At 49.3% G+C, this 18,860-nt stretch overlaps 1 protein-coding gene across 2 annotated transcripts in view; it reads left to right on the top strand.

Moving 5' to 3' along the window:
* Positions 1-9,253, top strand: part of DMP1 (dentin matrix acidic phosphoprotein 1) — a 26,583-nt gene extending 17,330 nt beyond the window's left edge. Inside the window, exons 1-5 of one of the 2 annotated variants that reach the window (XM_066547942.1) lie at positions 5,166-5,403; positions 6,247-6,320; positions 6,420-6,461; positions 6,920-7,174; positions 7,289-9,253. In XM_066547942.1, the coding sequence (XP_066404039.1) occupies positions 6,258-6,320; positions 6,420-6,461; positions 6,920-7,174; positions 7,289-8,599 (1,671 nt within the window). In that variant the 5' untranslated portion in view covers positions 5,166-5,403; positions 6,247-6,257 and the 3' untranslated portion in view covers positions 8,600-9,253. Of the gene's footprint in view, positions 1-5,165; positions 5,404-6,246; positions 6,321-6,419; positions 6,462-6,919; positions 7,175-7,288 lie in introns of those variants that run through there. The other variant, XM_066547941.1, reaches the window with a different exon arrangement.
* Positions 9,254-18,860: the final 9,607 nt, after the last annotated feature.

Below are 18,860 nucleotides of genomic sequence, written 5' to 3' on the forward strand. Positions count from 1 at the left end.
TACAAAGAACAACCTGGGGGGGCAGGGAGAATGGTTAGGAAGTTTTATTTATCGATAAATCAAAAAATGAAGAGTGTTAAAGTCATCATGGAAGAGTGAAGGCTGGATCCAGCCTTTATGACTGGTATCTAAATTGGATGAATTGACTACTGAGGGAATAAGTTGAAGATCTCATAAATGTAGGTCTTAAAAGCAATCAGCTTCAATTCCTACTGCAGTCCCTGTGAAAATGGAGCAGAAACGCAGATCCCTGCCTCAGGATCAGAGGTGGTCAGTTGCCATAGTGATGTTCCTGTGCTGTATTTTAAGATGCTGGAGTCAGCTGTGCACAGCTTCCCTGGGAAGTGCACACCAGCATTTTGGCTGCTGGCTGAATGCTTATACAGGTTTGTCACCAACAATCCCACATACTGTTTTCAGGAAAACAACATCCAGTAAGCAATTCCAGATTTTTCTTTGTTGCTCTGATATTCAGAACACACTTATACTGCTTAAGCTTGGCCTGCCCCTCCCCCCAGTATTTAATGACCTCTTTAGGAACCACGGAAAACCAAGAAACATCTCCTTGTATTTAATACTTGTTTCTTGCTGAAAAGAAGTTTATCATAAGCATGTAGATTCCTGTATAGAGTAGCTTCTATGGGATTTTTGTTGTGTAGACCTTTGTGCAATATGGAATATTGTGGAAGATGTGGGTACAACACTCACATAATAATAGTTAATAGAAAGTTAGATTGTGAACCAAATGAAAGTCACCAGATGTGTGATGTGCTATGCTTTTATTTTCTGAGGCTGTATTAGTTGAGACTTCTCTGGCTTTGTGAGTTGTTTGGCATTGCTTGGGTTTTGGTAGTGAGGGGTTTCAGGTGGTGGTGTTTTGGTTTTTTTTTTTGGTTCCTTATATTATTTTTTTAAAGTTATTAGGATTTTGAGGATTCAAATGTCCTTGGAGGCATGAGCCAAATTGCTGATGATCTCTTGCTCAGAGCTGCACTGATGGTGTCAGTTTTTCCAGGCTCCCAGGGGACTGTGGTAGTGCTTCCTGTCCAGCTACACCGAGCAGCAATAAATTTAGCCCAAGGGAGCCATAATGACAGTACAGGAATCAGAGGACTCCTGACCACTCTCCAAGAGGGTCTGGCTCTCCATACAGACATCTTCATCCCTCGAGCTGCCAGCCCTGTCCTGACTTCTCTGCTCCCTCTGGGAGCACTCCTGCACCCGTTTGCACTCCTGCAGTGCCTACAATCATACAATCATTTCCACCAGTCGTTTCCTTCTGATGTTTTTTTCCCCTCCAACAAGAAATCAGGGTGCTGTGACTCAGGAGACAGACACACACCTGACCTGCACAAACAGCACAACTGCCCCTATGTCACCCTGAGCAGTTCACTGATGTGATCAGGGGCAAGGCTGGCCCCTGATCGCTGCTATATTTTCCTTCCTGAGAGCACTGACACTATGCTGCTTTCCAGATCTTTGCAATTCCAGTTGGATGGGAGCAAGCACAGGGTGAAAGCTGCAGAAAGCTTTTCATATTAAGGCTGCATTATTGTTCCACTTCCAGCTTGTGATGGACAAATACTTACTGCTCTGACCTCCCAAGGGGTTGAATTGTGAGCAGGAAGTGATTGTAAAAGATATTGTACTCTGAGTGAGATGTTAGGAGCTGTAATTACCCTCCAGTGTCTCTATGATTACTGCTGTCAGTGCTGACCTATTGACAGCCCAGTGTCACTGGAGCTACCTGGTAGCTGTGCCAGCACTGTCAAAACAGGTCCCTGCTGTGAGGCAGAGCTGAGCATCTGTCCCTGCCCTTACTTTGACTGAGGGCAGCAAGATGCAGCAGTGCCTGTGTGCGGGAAGGTGTGTTGGATCTGAAAGTGGCCAGGCAGAAATGAGACATCCTTATCTACATCTGATGAAGTCACAGCCTCAAATTAGTGAATTCAGCCAAGTTGATGGATGAATATAGATTTATAGAACCTGACAAGCCAGTCACACACATCTGGGAGGGATGGCACAAAGCACTTGTCCAGCTATGAGCTCCAGCTGCAGTGGGCATGATGTGGATAGCAGTTATTCCTCCATGTGTTTTGCTTTGGCAAAAGTGGCACAGAGCAGGTACAACACCTGTGAGACTTTGTCCCAACAGACCATTGGGGCTATATGCTGGTTTTGCTGGAGGTCATTGCTCAGAGTAGGATGGTAGAAAAATGCTATAAATAGATATATATAGAGTGTGAGGCTGGCACAGGAGGTGGGAAGTGAGGGATTTGGGGAGCTTGCCTTGCATAGGTTTTGAGAAAGGGCATGGTTCAACTTGTGAGTAGGATAAGGTTGGCAGCTCCCTTTGACAGTGTCACAGAGACTTTAAACAATCTGTGATGTCTGAAATAGGTGCCTGAAATAGAGCAAATGACTGGTGCCTTTAAAGTGCCTTTTTTCTCTGGCTGTAGAGGAAACTCCATGGTGGACATGGAGTAGGGTTAATGATCCTACCCCTGTGCTGACAGGATGCCAGGGGAGAGGGCTGTTGGTCTTATGCAGAGGTCTAGCATTAGCAGGTGCCTTGTGTGTGTCTGTATTTCAGGGCCCCTGGACTCAGGCTCCTGTGAGATGTTCTTTTCCAGCAAGAGAAGTAGCAAATTTTAGAGGCTTAGAAGAAATCAAGCCTGTGTATGGTTCTGTGCTGTGACAAGCATGCTGGTAGTTCCAAATCCACAGCATTTGCAGCTATGGGGCTTGCTCCCAGAAGGAGTTGCTCTTCAAACACCTAAAATGTCATCATTAGCTACTGGGCTCTGTGTCATGTTAATGCTGTGAATAGCAGACAATGTTTACTCAGGTAACAAAATGAAACTGTGTTATAACACCTGTCACCAGAAAGTGTGGGGGAAAGGGATTTGGATTTGGATCTGACCATAAGGTAGGAGCTGGTGCTGAGTGTTTGGTTGAGTGCTGAAGACATCCTGCTCTCATCCTAGTCTTCCCTACTCCCCTCATTCATTGATCCTTTTCCTTTTGATGCTGCTGTCAAAATCCTTAAGTCTACTCAGGAGAGAAGTGCACCAGCAACATTAATATTATTAAAATACCCTGGACTGGAAAAAAAAAGAGGAAACAGTGGTTTTTTTTCAACACTATTTAGTTCTTGAGTTTTTGATGCCGAGCTGATCAGTGGAGGAGAGCAGCTGTTATGTTCTTCTTCCCCCAGCTGGCTGGCTGTAGTGCCAGCTAGTCTTTTGGCTTTGGTGTCTCTTATCCCTCCTGCTGTCTGCACTCATTTCTTTCCTCTGTTCTCATGAACACTACACAGTCCAGACTGTCAAACAGAGGAGTGATATTCCTGCATCTTCTTACCAGCCTTGCCAGTTTTCTAGTTTCTGACTTGGCCACATACTCCCTGGTAGTCCAAGGGTGCCAACTTTAGCCTGGCCAGGCTTCCCCCACCTTCCTTCCAGGGACTGAGCATCTTGGTAGGGTAGGACTTGTGGAAATGCCCAGTGGCATTTAAAACACCCAACAGATAGCTGCTGCTCCCCCCCTCAATCCCTTTCTCACCTTTGATGTAACAACAATAATCCTTAATATTATTTTTTCTTTATAAGGTTAAATGTAAGGTTGCAGTATGTGGGCTGGGGTTTCCTTTCCTTGAAAAACACAGGCAGGTCTGCCTGGGCAATCTGGCTAATGCTGTAGGATGATCTCTGGAAGGGATTTGGGGTGCAGACCTCATTGATGAACCCGGGGCTATTGGAGATTACAGGGATGTGGGTCAGGTCAGTGTGCTGTGAGTGAGCATTGTGGGATGTGCTGGTGCTGCGGGTGTTTCAGGGCCATTGCAAAGGAGGGAAGTGACCTTGGGGTAGTGGCTGGTGGGGCAATGAGTGATGTGTTATACAAGAGCCGGGCATGCAGAGCTTGGTGTTTATCTCTTTCTTGCACCACAGCACCTGGACATGAGGCACCACCAGATCTTTGGGGGCTAAGTTAAATGCAGGTTTGACATTAAAAAAAAAAGAAAAAAAAAGACAAAACATGGTAATTGTTGGAGGTGCTTAAAAAAGGTTGGTAATATGAACTCATAACTGGCTGGGGACAGGGGTATAATTTTGACACAGGTCAAAAGGAAAATACATCCCATGGTATCTGCAGCAGGAGTCAGGTGGGGAAGAAGAGGGAAAACATCTGCTGAAGGTATGGGCACAGGAATGAGCAGCTTGATGGTGACCATCTTGAGGACAAGGGGCTGTGGGGAAAGCAGGGGGGCCACAGTGGCACTGGGGCCTCCCTGCATGGGGAGCAGGAGGAAGGAGAAAAATTATACTCATCACATTCAGCACCTTGTAGTCCTTGCAGGACAGACACACATGGACTGTGGGCTGGTAATGAGGGGGGGAACAGCAGGAGATTGTGAGGATGAAATTACACCCAGCAGCAGACTGACATGTCTGGTTTCACAAGATGCTCTGTCCAGCACGAGGCATGCCATCTGGATGCTGTTTTCTACAGCCTGAGCTAATTCAGATAACCTGCAGTTTACAGAGCCCTGGCTCAATCCTGACCCTGCCCAAGTTTCCTTCAGTAATTTATTTCACAGTGCCAGCATCTCATGTGAATGTCAGCAAAGCTGCAACCCTGTCCATGTCCCCATGGCATATATTGTGGTCTGAGTTTTCCAGAGCAGAGGTAGCATCCCCTCCCTGTCCAGCAGCTGGAAGGAGCACTGCAATGCTACACTCAGTGCAGAGTGTGTGATGCTCCCTATACACTTCCATTTAGTATTTCCCTTCTTCCTGGTACCTGTGTGGGCATGAAAGTAAGATGAGTACTCTCTTTCTAGGGTGGTTTTGTGCTCCTGCCCCAAGGTACAGAATAGGGCTGAGAGCTGGCAGGGAAATGGTCCCTGTGTGTTTCAGCACCCTGGCCCATGGCACAGGGAAAACTCTGCTCCCAAGGTTATGTTGCACGGGTTAGGAGGACATCATCCCTGGGATGGGGTCCAATGCTTGGCGTGGGTGACGCTGTAGTTGTTTGCGTGTGTCATGGAGGGAAGTGTGTGAATGGGATAAATTTAGCAGTCAAAACACAGGGCCAGCACAGTCTGTCATTAAGTGCCCTCCCATCTCATCATCCTGCAACCACAAGGAGCTTTTTTAGGGCCGGCGTCATGACAGAGGCCAGAGGAAGTGTGGGAGGCCAATTCCTGGTGACACCTCCAGGCACAGCAGCGCTGCCCAGTGGTGCCATTGGCTGCCCCCGCCCGGGGCTGGCACTGACCAGCAGTTAAATGCCTGCCCGGGCACCCTGGGACACACAGCCTGGAGCATTCCTACACAGAGAGCCAGCTCATCCCTTCCCCGGCACCATAGGAGACGGAGGCTTGCATCACACCTTGAGGTAAAGGTCTTGGTTTCTTTGGGTTGATCTGGCATTGCCTGGAGGGAAAACAACAACGTTTGGAAAAAGGAGTTGAAGATTTCCTCACAAGTTTTGGTTGAAAGCAGGAGGCTTATCATCTGGGATGATAAGGTGTTGCTTTGTCAGGGAAGATGTAGGTGTTGCTTTGTCAGGGAAGAAATCAGAAGTGTGCTCATTCCAGCACGTTTTGGGTGCAGGGTGATGTTCAGTGTGGTTAGTGTATCCCATAGGGAAGAGGTGCTGGGCTGGGCTTAAAGAAAATGCTTGGAAAATGAGAACAGAGCTGGAGGAAAGCCCCCACTGCTTTATCTGCCTGCCAGGGAGCAGTGCTGCTGGGGTGGCCACCCAGAGGGCTCTGGAGATGCAGCTCTCTGTGGCGTTATCTCATTGGGATGCTCCACTTTGGAATGCTAGGAGATTTTATGAGGCTGTGGGGACCACTCCAGGTGGGAGGTGCAGCTCTGCAGCCCATGGTCTCACAGTGCTGCCCATCTGAGGTGTAGGCTCCTGTCACAACCACTGAGTTCAGCTGAGTGGTGACATTACTTTGGGAACAGGAAACTCAGGAGAGCTTTCCTGCTCCTTAATGATGCTCAGACAAAAAGTCTGCCAGTACATGGCTGGGTATTTCAAATCCCAAACTAAAGGGAGGTTTCTGCACAGGAGGTGCCAGGAGGTGGCACAAGGACAAATCCCTGGCTTGTTTGATGACGCACCAGGCTGAGCATTGTGATTTGGGAGGGCTTTGTGGGACAAAATTCCAGCCAGAGGCACATGCAAAGGCTTTGCTCTAGCCTGCAAATATTTCATTCCTTGTTGCAGCCACAGGGACCATGACTGACATGAGGACTGCATTCCTGGTGCTGCTTCTATGGGCTGTGGCCTGTGCTCACCCTGTAAGTACCCCCTGGACTGACACTCCCACCCCAAACCCCTTGGTTTTGCCCAGCCAAGGCACACTGATCACTGATCAAATGTCTCCTGGATGTGTTTAGGTGCCTGGCCATGAACCCCCCCACCCCAGCGCCCTGCAGGAGGTAAGCCACAGGTGCTGCTGTGCCACAGGGAGCAGCCCCTCAGGGAGCAAGTCTGGGATGGGGAGCCAGCTCTGGACAGGCATCCTTGGACCAGGAGCCTAGGAGGGATCTGCTGCTTCCATGGGTCTTTGAGCTTTGTCTGTCTGCTCAGTCTTTTCAAGCTGGGTTGGTTTCACCCTGTTCTGACTTGCCTCCCTGAAAAAGTTCCCAGTTCACCTGACACCTTTTGCTGTGCTGGCCCTGAGATAGCCCAACTTGGGCTTTTCTGGGCTGCCCTTTTGTTGGTGGCTACCATTTTATTTTGTAACTGCAGAAATAACTAAAGGGCTGAGGTGCAAGTATTAGAAAAGACTTGAGCTCTTGCATGGCTTGGGAGTGAGGTCCTGCAGCAGCAACAGTAAAAGTACTGTGGTTGGTGTTTAATAAACCAAAAGTACCATGTAATGTTTTGCCTCCAGGATACTGCAAATGAAGATTACATTGACAAGCTGGGCAACCACCTGGATGGTGGGGATGGCAGACATCATCCTGCCAGTCCAGAGACAGGGGAAAATGCACTTGCCAGGGACCTGGCAGGTGGGAATGCCGTGGATAAGGAGCTGGGTGAGCTCAGTGGCCAAGATGTGGGAGACCAAGTTGGGCAGGCTCAGCACGTGAACCAGGTGGACCATGAAGACATGAGCGCCCGCAATGGGAATGACCTTGGTTTCCTGGTGAGTGAGTGGAGAGGAATGTTTTGTTCTGCCAGGAAAGCTCCCTTGGCCCCAAAGCTGGCATTGGTCAAGGCTGTGCTTGGCTTTGCATTCATCTGTTTGTCACCTCCATAGGAGGTGGATGCCCGTGACACTGATGATGCTGACGATGGAGACCACTACGGCACCAGAGCCAACGCGTTTCCCTCCCATGGTGGTGGGTTCCTGGATGAGGAGGATGACAGTGGGGATGACACCTTCGATGCCAATGGGAAAGAAGAGAGGGGTGAAGGCCCTACCTACGGGGCTGGTGCTGATGGGGCAGGGGAACACAAGCATGATGCTGGCCTTGGGGATGATGGGGCTGGAGTGGGGCACAGCAGCAGCAGCAGCAGCAGTGAGAGCATTGGGGCAGACCACCGACGCTACAGGAACTATGGCTTTGGGCACACCTACAGGCACAGAGGGGCCAGCAGCAGCAGCCAGGAGGAGAGCTATGACTTCCAGGACGAAGCCATGCAGGGGGATGATCCCTCTGTCTTTGACGGCCCAGGCAGCAGCTACAGGATGCGCCACACTGGCCCCCATGCTCTGGGGAACAGTGGGGAGAGTGCCCAGGGGGCTGGCTCCCACCGCTGGGAGGAGGGTGACAGCAGGTCCCCCGAGGTGGAGGACGGTGACTCTGGAGAAGACAGCCCATCTGTGGAGAACAGTCAGTCAGAAGAGCCTGTTGACAGCCAGTCAGAGGAAAAAAGCTCCAGCCACTCCAGGGAGGATGGGGATGGGGATGGGGATGGGGATGGGGATGGGGATGGGGATGGGGATGGGGATGGGGATGGGGATGGGGATGGGGAGGACAGCCCCTCCAGGGAAGATGAGGACAGTGAGTCCAGGGAGGCCACTGATGAGCAGTCAGATGAAGAGCCAGGGGAGACCCCAGAGGTGGTGAGAACCTTGAATGAGCACAGCAACAGTCAAACCTGGGAAGGTCAGGAGGACTGGGATTCTGCTGAGGACAGGAGTGTGCTGTCCACACCTGACAGTGAGTCCAGGGAAGAAGAGAATGAACTGAGCAAGTCCAGGGAAGATGATGATGACCGGAGCCATTCCACAGAGGAAACTGTGGAGGAGTCAGAGGAGGATGAGAATGACTCTGTGCCAAGCACATCAGCTGAGAGCCCAGAGGTGCCAGAGGATGACAGCAGCCCAGAGGACAACACAGGTGAGGACAGCAGGTCCGCAGAGAGCGACAACAGCGAGTCCCAGGAAGATGAGGATGATGTGGAGAGCCACTCCCAGGAGGATGCCACTCACGAGTCCAGCAGCCACGGGGACGACAGCTCCCTGCAGAGCCTGGAGAGTGGGGTCCACAAGCAGCAGCTGGGCACCCTGCGCCACAGACCTGCTGCTGACTATGATGACAATGACTGCCAGGATGGGTACTGACCTGTGCCCCGGGACCTCAGTGGCATGAAGGGTGTGGGGGGAGGAGGGGTTAATTTATTTGCCATATAGCCTGGTTGACTTCTTCTCAAGAAGTGGTTAAAATGGAGTGGTTAAAATGGCGTGGTTAAAATGGCGTGGTTAATGCTGTGGTTAAAGTGGAGTCGGGTTTGCCAGAGCTAGGCCTGGGCATGCTACACAGGGAATGAAAGGCTTGCCAGGCAAAGGGAAAACACCAAACCACAGCAAGAAAGGGTATTTTCTGTATCAAACTGGAGAGCAGCTGAGAGCTGTGAGGGCCATCAGGGTGATGCTGCCCACTTGCCCCAGGAGAACAGTGGTGGCTTGGCACTTCTGGGCATGCTGGGCAAGTCCCTGTGTTCACTCCTTGTGTTTGCCTACCCAGACTCCAGTTGGCACTTTCATTAACTCTATGTCCAGCACATAAAAAGGAAAAGCTACAGCTGGTGTGCACATGTGGTGCATGGGTACAGCAGGGTGTGAAGTACCACTTCAGGATGGGATGTATGTAATATTTTTATTATTTTGTAAGAAATGTACAGAAAACATTATACTGTATCCTTTTTGCACTTGTATTTCAAAGCTGAAATATACCCTGTTGATTTCTTTAATCACCATTAAAACCACCAAACTCCACTAGTGTGGTTTGAGGTGTTGCTGTTTTTTTTTCTTCTGGCTGTGTCAGGGTCTGCAGTTTGGGGCTGGACCAGAAGGAGCGGGAAGCAAAGGGCAGGATATTTGTGTGGAGAGCCACAGCATACTGGGAGGAGGGGGAAAGCAAAAGCTGAGGGTGTTCCCACTCCCTCTATTTCCAGGTGCCCCAAAGGCCACCCCTGCCCCTTGGTGAGCCCACAGTGCAGTGGAAAATCTGGCTGATGACCCCAGTGAGCTGGGCCTGAGGCTTTGCTATATTAGGGCCATCACCTCCTGCAATGTGAGCAAGAGTTGTGCTGCTCTTCCTGAGGTGCTGGAAAGGTGTCCCTGGGCATGAGGACTCTTCTGGTCCACTGGCTTTGTGTGCCCATGGTGGCGCCTGCTACCAAGTTCCCTGCAGCAGAGATGCAGGTGAGCAAGGTAAAAGTGTTACCATGCATAAAGCCTGTTTTACTCTATGTGACATTTGGTTGGTTTTTTCCTTCTATCAGCAAATAAACAACATGTTATTTAAAATCACATTATTTTAAATTCCACCCAGGCCTTTCTTCCTTGTTCCCATGTGCAAGACAAGCAGTACAATGTGGGTTTCGATGATGAAGGTGAAGCCTTGGGCTGTTGTGTCACTGTGCAGTTTTACAGCATGGAGTTGTGGCTCTGCAGGGGACAGTCCCCAAGGGGCCAGGGTGAGTGGGTACATTCCCTTCAGCTGTCAAGTCTCAGGGCTGAGCATTGCAGTACCAAATTCAAGAACCAGTAAAAAAAATGAAATCTTTTCCTGCTACTTTTAGCAGAACCGCACTTAATTTTTAGCCTGTTTTCACCACTTGAAGGCTGGGAGCTGAACAACTAGTGGTTTTTATGGAAATTGTGTTTTAATTTTCACCCTGTGAAAACCTTTTTCTGCTTCTGTATGAGATCAGCTCTGAAACTTGTGGCTTCCCCATGCTGCTGTCTTGGGAATGAGCCTCTTTCCTGACCCTTCATCCCACTAGTCCCCACTTCACTGTGAATACCTCAGCTGTGACCTGGCCCTTATTTTTTGGACCTCTCACATCGGTTGTGTGAATAGCTGGGGATACTGTGATGGCAGTGATGCCTGTCAGGGTCATGAGCACCAAAATTCTAGAGCGCAGCTCCACCACTGGGGTGAAAGACAGCAAGCGTGGCTATCTTGTGTTTGTCTGCAGCCAAAAGGTCTGGGTCACATCCCTGTCGCTGTAGTTTACAGTTGTAGTAAGGACGTGTTTGCTGCTGTGGGGCAGGCAGGGCTGGGAGCCCTCCCGCGGCCAGCAAGCGGTGCTGCTGTCCAGGCAGCGGCGACGTTCTGGGGCCGCCTCTGTCACACGGCTGGGTCACATCCCGGGGGCCACTGGAGGTCATGTTCACGTAGCGACAGCTGGTGGGGGCGGGGATGGAGCAGTTTTTTTCGGATCCCTCCAGGAATAGGCGTGCAGCTCTGCAGTGAGCCCAGCCTGCGAGAAGGACAGTGGAAACGATTCTGTCCATGACCCTGTGTCCATCTTCATCCTTGGGGGAGTGGTGCTGGGGTGCACAGTGGCCTGGCACAGCGGGGCAGGGGACTGCATGTCCCTGTCCTCCTCATTTCATGCATGGAGAGAAAAACTGGATTGATTTGGGTTTAGTGTGAGCGGGAGGCACGAGTGCCTTGCAAACAGGGCTGAGGTTATCCGGCTGTGTGCTCCTGGGGACATGCTGCCACTACAGTTGTGTCCTGGCCAGCAACGCCCAAAACTTGCCTCCCGCTGGCTGGCTGCTCCCCAAAAGCCAGGGAGCCGGTGCCAGAGCTGACTGCTGCTTGCTGGTCCTGCCAGGACAGCTTCCCACGGGACCATCCCTCCTGGGCATTGCCCTTCTCTGGGAAAACCTCCTGCTTGGCCTCAGGGAGGGAGCGGCTCATGTTGGGCTCACGCAGGGATTTGCCCAAAACCTGCCAAGGACATCTGCAAGGTTTTGGGGGACACTGGTGTTATTGGACTATCCCTATCAAATGCTGTTCATCTGCGTATAAGCAGGACCACCCTGCTTGACATCTGGAAGGGCTCGATGATGGGCAGGATTTCACAGAGTGAGGTTTTGGATGGGCAGAGGGAGTGAGACCAAAAGATGCTCTTTGGGAGGATTTAAAGGCATTTTTAGGAGTTTATGTATTCGGTTTTTGTGCCATGTGTCTGTGCACTGTGAGCATTGGAGGGGGAAATTCCTGCTCTTTGCTGTTGGGCTGGCAGGATAAGCAGCTGGGAAGGTCAGCCACAGGCTATGCCATCGCTGGAGATGTTCCTGCCTCCAGTTTCAGGATGATTATGTGATGAAGTTGTCAGATTCAGTTTTCCTGACGGGTTAGGCAGGGATAAAAAATGCCCACGTCAATGGATGCTTTTATTATCCACTCACATGACGTTCTTTGTGCATTGGGGGTGGTCTCCATAGCTGAATTCAGCAATTTACCCAGAAATCAGCATTGGGGGTTAAAGCAGGTATTTTTGGATCCATTTGGGTTTTTGAAAACATGAGTTTGCATAACCTTAAAATAAAGGTTTCTTGTGTTTTTTGGTGGTTTTTTGTTTTTTTGTGGGGTTTTTTTTTTTTGTTTTTTTGTTTTTTTTTTTTTTTTTGTGTCCTAAGAAGAAAAAATTCTATTTTAAATAAGTAGCTGGTGGCTGAAGTGGTGGGAGGCAGCTGTGCTGAGCCTGGCTGTGGCAGCTGAATTTGGGGCAGCCATGGCATACAAGCTATACTTATTCAACCCCATTATTTTCCTGGATTTGGTGGGAGAAACAGAGAGACCCCTGCACTTGCAGGCCACCTCTCCATCCAGCGGTGGCTTTTTTGACAGTGCAGACAAATTTCCTGGGCCTCCCATGGTGATCTGAGTTCCACAGCTGCTGCAGGCTTTTTCTTGGCCTGTGTTTGTGTTTAGCAAAATGGGAGTATCTGTGAAAGAAACAACGATAGAATCACAGAATGATCTTGGTTGGAAGGGACCTTAAACACCATCTCAATTCAACCCCCCTGCCATGGGCAGGGACACTAGACCAGTTTTCTCAGAGCCCCATCCAACCTGGTCTTGAACACTTCCAGGGATGGGGCACCTACTGCTTCTCTGAGCAACCTGTTCCAGTGCCTCACCATCCTCACAGCAGAGAATTTCCTCCTAGTACTGAATCTAAAGCTTCTCTCTCTCAGCTTGAAGTCATCCCCCCCTTGTCTTGCACTACATGCCCTTGTAAGAAACTTCTCTTCCTCTTCCTTGTAGGCTACCTTCAGGTCTGATGGGATTGTCTCGTCTGTGCCCCCTGGGATGTAATTCTCTTGTGGGAACCACTCCTCCCCAAGCACACTGTGGGGCCAGGAGAGTTTGATTGCGTTTCTCTGCCCTTTTCAATGGGGAGGAAAAACCTCTGACGGAATCACTGAGGCCATCAATCTGAACAAAAGAAATATCCCAGACGTGGGAAAACAGCCTTTGACCTCAGTGAAACCCCAAAATGTTACAAACCTTTTGAATGCTTGAAGGAAATTTTTCTTCCAGTTCTCTTTACTGCCATGCACTTTGATGGCAAATAACTTTCCCATACCTGGCTTAGCCATGTCCTGGGGGTTTTGTGGTTCCCCCAGCACTGCCCCAAGAAGCCAGGAATCACAGGATAGTACAAGTAAAGTGTAAGTGTTAGCATCCACCTGTACTGCATTCCCCCAGCTCATGATGGAAACCTTAAATCCTCTCATACTGCACTCCTCAAATTCACGATGGAAACCTTCAGAGTGAGCAAGCGGTTTGCAGTTCAGTTTTTTCCTGTTTCCTGAAATGCAAAGCTGCAAAGAGCTGTTGTATTTTAGCAGAAGGCATCAGGTTACTGAACACAGGGGCTGAAACTGCACCTTGGGGGCCAGGGCAACATCTGCTCTTTCTGTCCTAGACCTGATGTTGTTTCACCTGCAGAGCAAAAAGTAGTTTTATGACAGTGTGAAAACTTTGTAAAGACACCTTTAAAAAAAGGGATATGAGTGCCTGAGTGTCAAGGTACTTTTTGCAGAAGACACGCTCTTCTCTATGTATTTAGGCCAGTTTGGATGGGGCTTTAAGCAACCTGGTCTGGTGGGAGGTGTCCCTGTCCATGGCAGGGGACTGGGACTAGATGAAATTTAAGGTCCCTTCCAATCCAAAGCATTCTGTCATTCTGTGATATGTGGATACATACATCACTCTTCTGCAACCCATGTGTGTACACAATAGCAAATAACCAGTTCAAGAGCAGCAGTTCCTGCTGATACACACAGCACACTCTGCCTCTGCTGCAAGTAGGGCCTTTTTAATGCCATACTCAGGGGTTTTACCAAGTTAGAGCAGTGTATGCAGTGACAGGGAGGTAGGAGCCATCACCAGTGCAGCACAGAAGCAGTGTGCTTCCACACCTTCCAGATGCCTGAAGGTCCAGGGATACTGATTTAACTTTGTTAGAGAGCTCAGTTCCTGAGCTGAATGTGCAGGCGGCTGGTTGTTACTTCTGCAATGAACAGAGGCTACTTTCCTGCTTGCCTTCTGAAAATAAGACCTTTTGGGGGGTTTATTTGGCTTTTTCTCCTGAGGACGTGTTTGAGAGCTCTCACATGTGGATGGAGGCAGAGACAGCTGGGAGGACCAGACCTGGTAACTTGCTCTGGCTGATGAGGAGTTTCTTGTTCCCGAAAAAAAGAAAAACAAACAAACAGAGGAGATCCAATATAGAGATACTGCTCAAACACGTGAGGGCCTGGGTGGTGGCAAGTCTGGGATTTACGATAATGCTGCAACCTAGCCTCAGTGATTTGCTGGGTTTGGTTCCCAGAGTTCAGGGTGCTTCAAAGTGCTCACATTACAGAGCTACTCCTGGCCTGCATTTTGCCAGGAAATAGAATTAACTTCCTTTTTCTGGTTTCTGCTCAGAGAAAAAGGAAAATCATGTGAAATGTTCAGTTGCAGAGGGCCAATATATAAAGATTGTGTACTGATAATGGAGACTGATACAAGGTGCATTTTAGATATTCTCCCCTCACACTTTTATTCTAAAATTGGATGTTGGCAAAAGAATAATGAGTTGTGTGTGCAGCTGATGCTGGTTTGCATTTGTGTTTGTGCTCTGAGAGGTAAGGGGAAAGAGAGGCATTCCTTATTCTTATGCTGTTTCTCCCTCTTCTTTCTCATCACTTCTCTCCCCAGCTGGTGACCGTGGTACACACACTCCTGTCCCTGACAGTATGTGAGGAGAGCTGGAAGCCAGGGCAAGCTCTCAGGTGACTCCTATACAGGTTTTGGGGGTGCCCTGGCCACTGAGCTGCATAGCAGGGGTGTCACTATAGGACACGAAACAGCTCAAGTGCACAACACTGCTTCTTTCAAGGTGAAGAAAAGGGAAGTTTATTTTCTGACTTTAGCATTTATAGTTTTCTAAAAGTGACAATGGATTGGAGGGTGAAAGTGCCACCCCTCCAATGACACTGGACAAACAGTCTATCAAATTTCTCAAATAAAAGAATGCGAAACAGTAAGTTATTTACAGAAAGTGTGTGAGAAAGTTTGCTACAAGAATGTTAACATCAGAAGGCTTAGAAAATCTTAAAAAATCAGGGCGACACAGGGGTGCCCCTTTCCCTGGCTGCAGCAGCACCTTTGTCTCTTCCCACCATGCTCAAAGTGTCCTTCTGGTTTTGTTTTCTTTACTTATTTTTGGCTTTGAGGTTTCCTTTCAGAATAGCTTCAGGGCATGGAAATAGGACGGCGTGGCCTCAGCCCTGCAGTGTGCCGGGTAGGGCAGGAGCACTCTGCTCTGCTCATTTACCGCTCTGCAAAAATAATAACTAAATTTGGACTAGGACCCATGTCAGCCTGAGCCAGACAGGGGCACTCTGACCCTGAGATCCTCAGGGGCTCAGGCAAGTAAGTACACCCAAACTGTACAGGGTGCCGTTGCTGGTGCAAGCTGCAGCACAAAGCTGCAGCCAGTGGCTGGTGCAAACCCCGCCTTCCACTAGACCACGTTGGTTAAAACCCCATCCTTTGGAGGCAGATAAGCTGTTCTATGTTTTGTTTCCAGCAAGATGATATCACTTCATAAAGCTTTCAAAGCCTGCATTCACTTTTAATAACAGATTCCTTTCAGATAAAAGGGTGATCACTCCAAGCCCTGCCACCTTGGAGAGATGGAGTTCTTGCAAAAGCATTGGGACCAATGCTCCAGGCCTGCCATGTGATGATTTTAAAGTAGTAATAGAAAATAAATTTCAAATGGAAATGTTTAGGATGAGCTGGCTGAGCTCGTTGCTGGTTTTCCACCATGGTGCCGTTGAGGTTGCTGCTGCTGGTAGCCTGCCTGGGCAGCACCCGCTCCAGGAGCTAAACATAGGTGCTGGCTGCACAAGGCACTTCAGCACACGTTAATTATCCTGGTGTTTTTTAGGGATCTTGGGTGAAACATGTGTTTTTATAGTCAGTTTTCCATATTTTTTTTTAAGCAGCCTGGAGTAGAAGCCCTTTAATTACATTAAAAATCACCTCCCACCAGGACTCTCTGTTCCCAAGCCCTGATGAAATTTTAAGCTCAAAGCCAGGCACTTTGCTCACTGCTTTCCTAGGCCAGGCAGCTTAGGACAGCAGGGGACAATGGGAAGCAGGGCTATCTATCTCTGCCCTGAATGCCTAGCAGGGCAGCCCCTCCAGCTGCTCCTGCCCCATGGAGATGGGGGAACATGGGAATCCTCATCCTCATCCTCATAAATGCTGATCTCTATCTTTGTCTCAGAGGCTGCTGCTTTGGCACTGAAGAACTGCATGGCTGAGGTGTTTTTGTGGGTTTTTGTTTTGGGTTTGGGGTTTTTTTTTGTATTTTTTTTTATTATTGGGTTTTGTTTTATTTTGTTTGTTTGAGGTTTTTTTTTTTTTTTGTTGTTTTTTTTTTTTTTTGTGTGGCTTTTCCTGGCACAAGGCGTCAGCTGAAAGCCACAGCCAGCTACAGGCCTCCCTTATAATTAGGACTCTTCACAGTCACAAAAGGGGCTTTGAAGCCCATGGGGCAGCTGTGCCCTGCAGGCCCAGGGGGTTGCATGGTGGGCATGTGGCATGGTCTGCTGCCAGGGGTGTTGGACCATTGGGGGGCTATGGGGGACCTCTCCCTCCTCAGAAACAACTTATGTGTGTAGTGCTCCATCAGCAATTATCAACTCCCCATCATGTACCTGTCAATGATGGGCTCCCCTGTGTGTAGTTGAGGCTGGTTTTGCCCCTAGTTTTGAGAAGAAACATTCAGGCATTTCATGGCAAAGTGGATTTTTCTGTCCTAAATAACCATAGTTTTACCACTGGCTAAGCTGACCATTACAGATCTGCCTGAAAGCATTTATTTTTCAGCAACTCTCTTCCTTGTCCTCGGGCTGCCGGTCTGAAAGCATCAAGTGGGAGTTGCAGCTCTCCTTGCCACTGTGGAAAGCAGAGTTGCATTTGGTGAATAGTCACTCCCTGAACTGCTGTAGCTTAGGGGCCTTTGCTGATGAGTACGAGAAAAATCCGGGAAAGAGGGAGCAGAGGTGCACTGGAGAGCTGGGTGGATAAAATCCGAGCAGGAAATGATAAATATAGGTAAAGGAGAGAAGACATCCCTGTAGAGGTGGGTGCAGGGGGCAGCATCCACTTGCTGTATCCTGTCACTAAGGTCCCCAGTGTGATTTGAGTGCACGTGTGGGTGGGGTTTTTTCATTTCCTCCCCCCACTCCCAGGAAGTTATTCTGCTTTGCTGGGGACATACACAGATTTCAGCTGAGCAATGCCTGATTTTTCAGAGCAGGGGACTGGGCTGGCCCCTGTGTGGGTCTGCGTAGTTTGCAGGGCATTAGAAACAAAGCAGACCTGCATTTTGTAGCAGCACTGTGGCAGAAATGGCTCTCAAAGGGGCACTGAGAGACACCTGTATCTGAGTCCCCTTTTCTTTCCCTTCCCTTACCAAGGCCTCTGCAGGCATCCTGGAGAGGGACTTTTTTTGGATTTAGCTTTTTTTTTTTGTCTAACGGCTCTGCACAAGTGGCTGTGGGGCTGGGCCTTTGAGGTCGATCTTTTTGTCTACTTGAAAAAACAGTGACAGGATTTCCCAAAAAGGGAGGTGGACACCCCCCAGCAACATATTTCCCAATATTTATTTTAATTAAAACCCAGAGCGTTATTATACCCTCGGCCTCCCAGCCGCACATCTGAGGCCAGACCCTCAATTAAGCGGCGCAGTGCAAACCTCTCTGGGTTTGGCAGCGGCGTGGGGTGCTATGTTTGTGCACCAAATCTGCCAGCGTTGAAGTTTTGGAGGGGTTTTGGTGCATGCTGGAGAGCTGGCGTCACTCTGGGCAGGGCGGTGACTGGCTTAGGGGGGGCAAAGCCAGACCTTATATCCCAGCGGGGCAGCAGCAGGAGGAAATCTCTGCCGGCTGACTCCCTGGTTAGCTCTCACTGCTGGGGCAGGGTAAGCTTGCTGCTGCTTTTCTCAGTTAGGTTGTGCATTGATGTATGCTTTTTGCAGGGAGATGGGAGGGTCAGCTTGCTTGCAGGATTGGGGTACTGCTTTTAGTCTTTTCCTGGATCTGTGGCTTCATGAAGTGCTTGGGTGGAGGGGATAAGAATCCAGAGCCTTGCTGCAAGGTCAGAGAAACTTGTGGACACTTGTTTTATAGCCTGAATTAAGCAAAACTTGGGAAACTTCAAGCACAGATAAATGTAAGAACAATTCCCTACAAGAACAGCTGATACTGGGTTTAGGCAGAGGAAGGGTAGGAGAAAGCCTGACTGAGCTCAGGGGGATGCTGGGAGCCTTGTTCCCTGGGGGAAGGCTGGGGTGATGCTGGAAACGATTGGGTGTGCTCCTTTCTCCTTGATGCATGAGGGCAAGCTGTGTTTTGGTGCTTTGGGTGTGCAGCTCAGACCTGCCTAGAGCTAAGTCCCCTCCAGCTGTGCCTGTGAGGAGCTCTTTGCATTGGTGCCTTGCCACTGCTGTTTTTACCAATGGCAGCCTGTGAAGCCAATTGCTTCCATTATTTGTTTGCTTGTTTGTTTTTCCTCAGTGAGGTTACACTGTCTGTGGTGTAATTCCCAGGAGCAACTGCTTCCCGGGCAAAGCCCAAGCAGGTCTTGGAGCTATGGAAGGGCGGCCACGGTGGGCAGTGCTCCCAGCTGCTCCTGTTGCATCTCCAGTGGTGCTTGGCTTTCTCCCCTCCCTTAAGGGCAATGGGGAAACAGGAATAAGTCATCCTTCTCCAGGAAAGCTTTGAGTTCACTACATGGTGAAACTTGCTTTTCTGGTATATTGTGGCTTCTAGAAAAAACAAAATGTATTAATGGAAGTTGAGGCATAGCTTTTAAAAAAAAAGAAGAAAAAGAAAGAATTTAGTCTATGGAGGGGTTGGGTGACCTCACCAAGGAAGGCTGGAGGTCAGCCTTTCTTCTCCCCAGTCACCCATGTGGACACAGACACGTGGATGGTTTGGAGTGGTGTTGGTTCTTTCTAGCTGAAAAGCAAGCCCTCAATGTGTTTCGGTATTCCTAGAGACAGCAGCC

The sequence above is a fragment of the Molothrus aeneus genome, chromosome 4 (genome assembly GCF_037042795.1).
Source record: "Molothrus aeneus isolate 106 chromosome 4, BPBGC_Maene_1.0, whole genome shotgun sequence".
NCBI classification, from domain to species: domain Eukaryota; kingdom Metazoa; phylum Chordata; class Aves; order Passeriformes; family Icteridae; genus Molothrus; species Molothrus aeneus.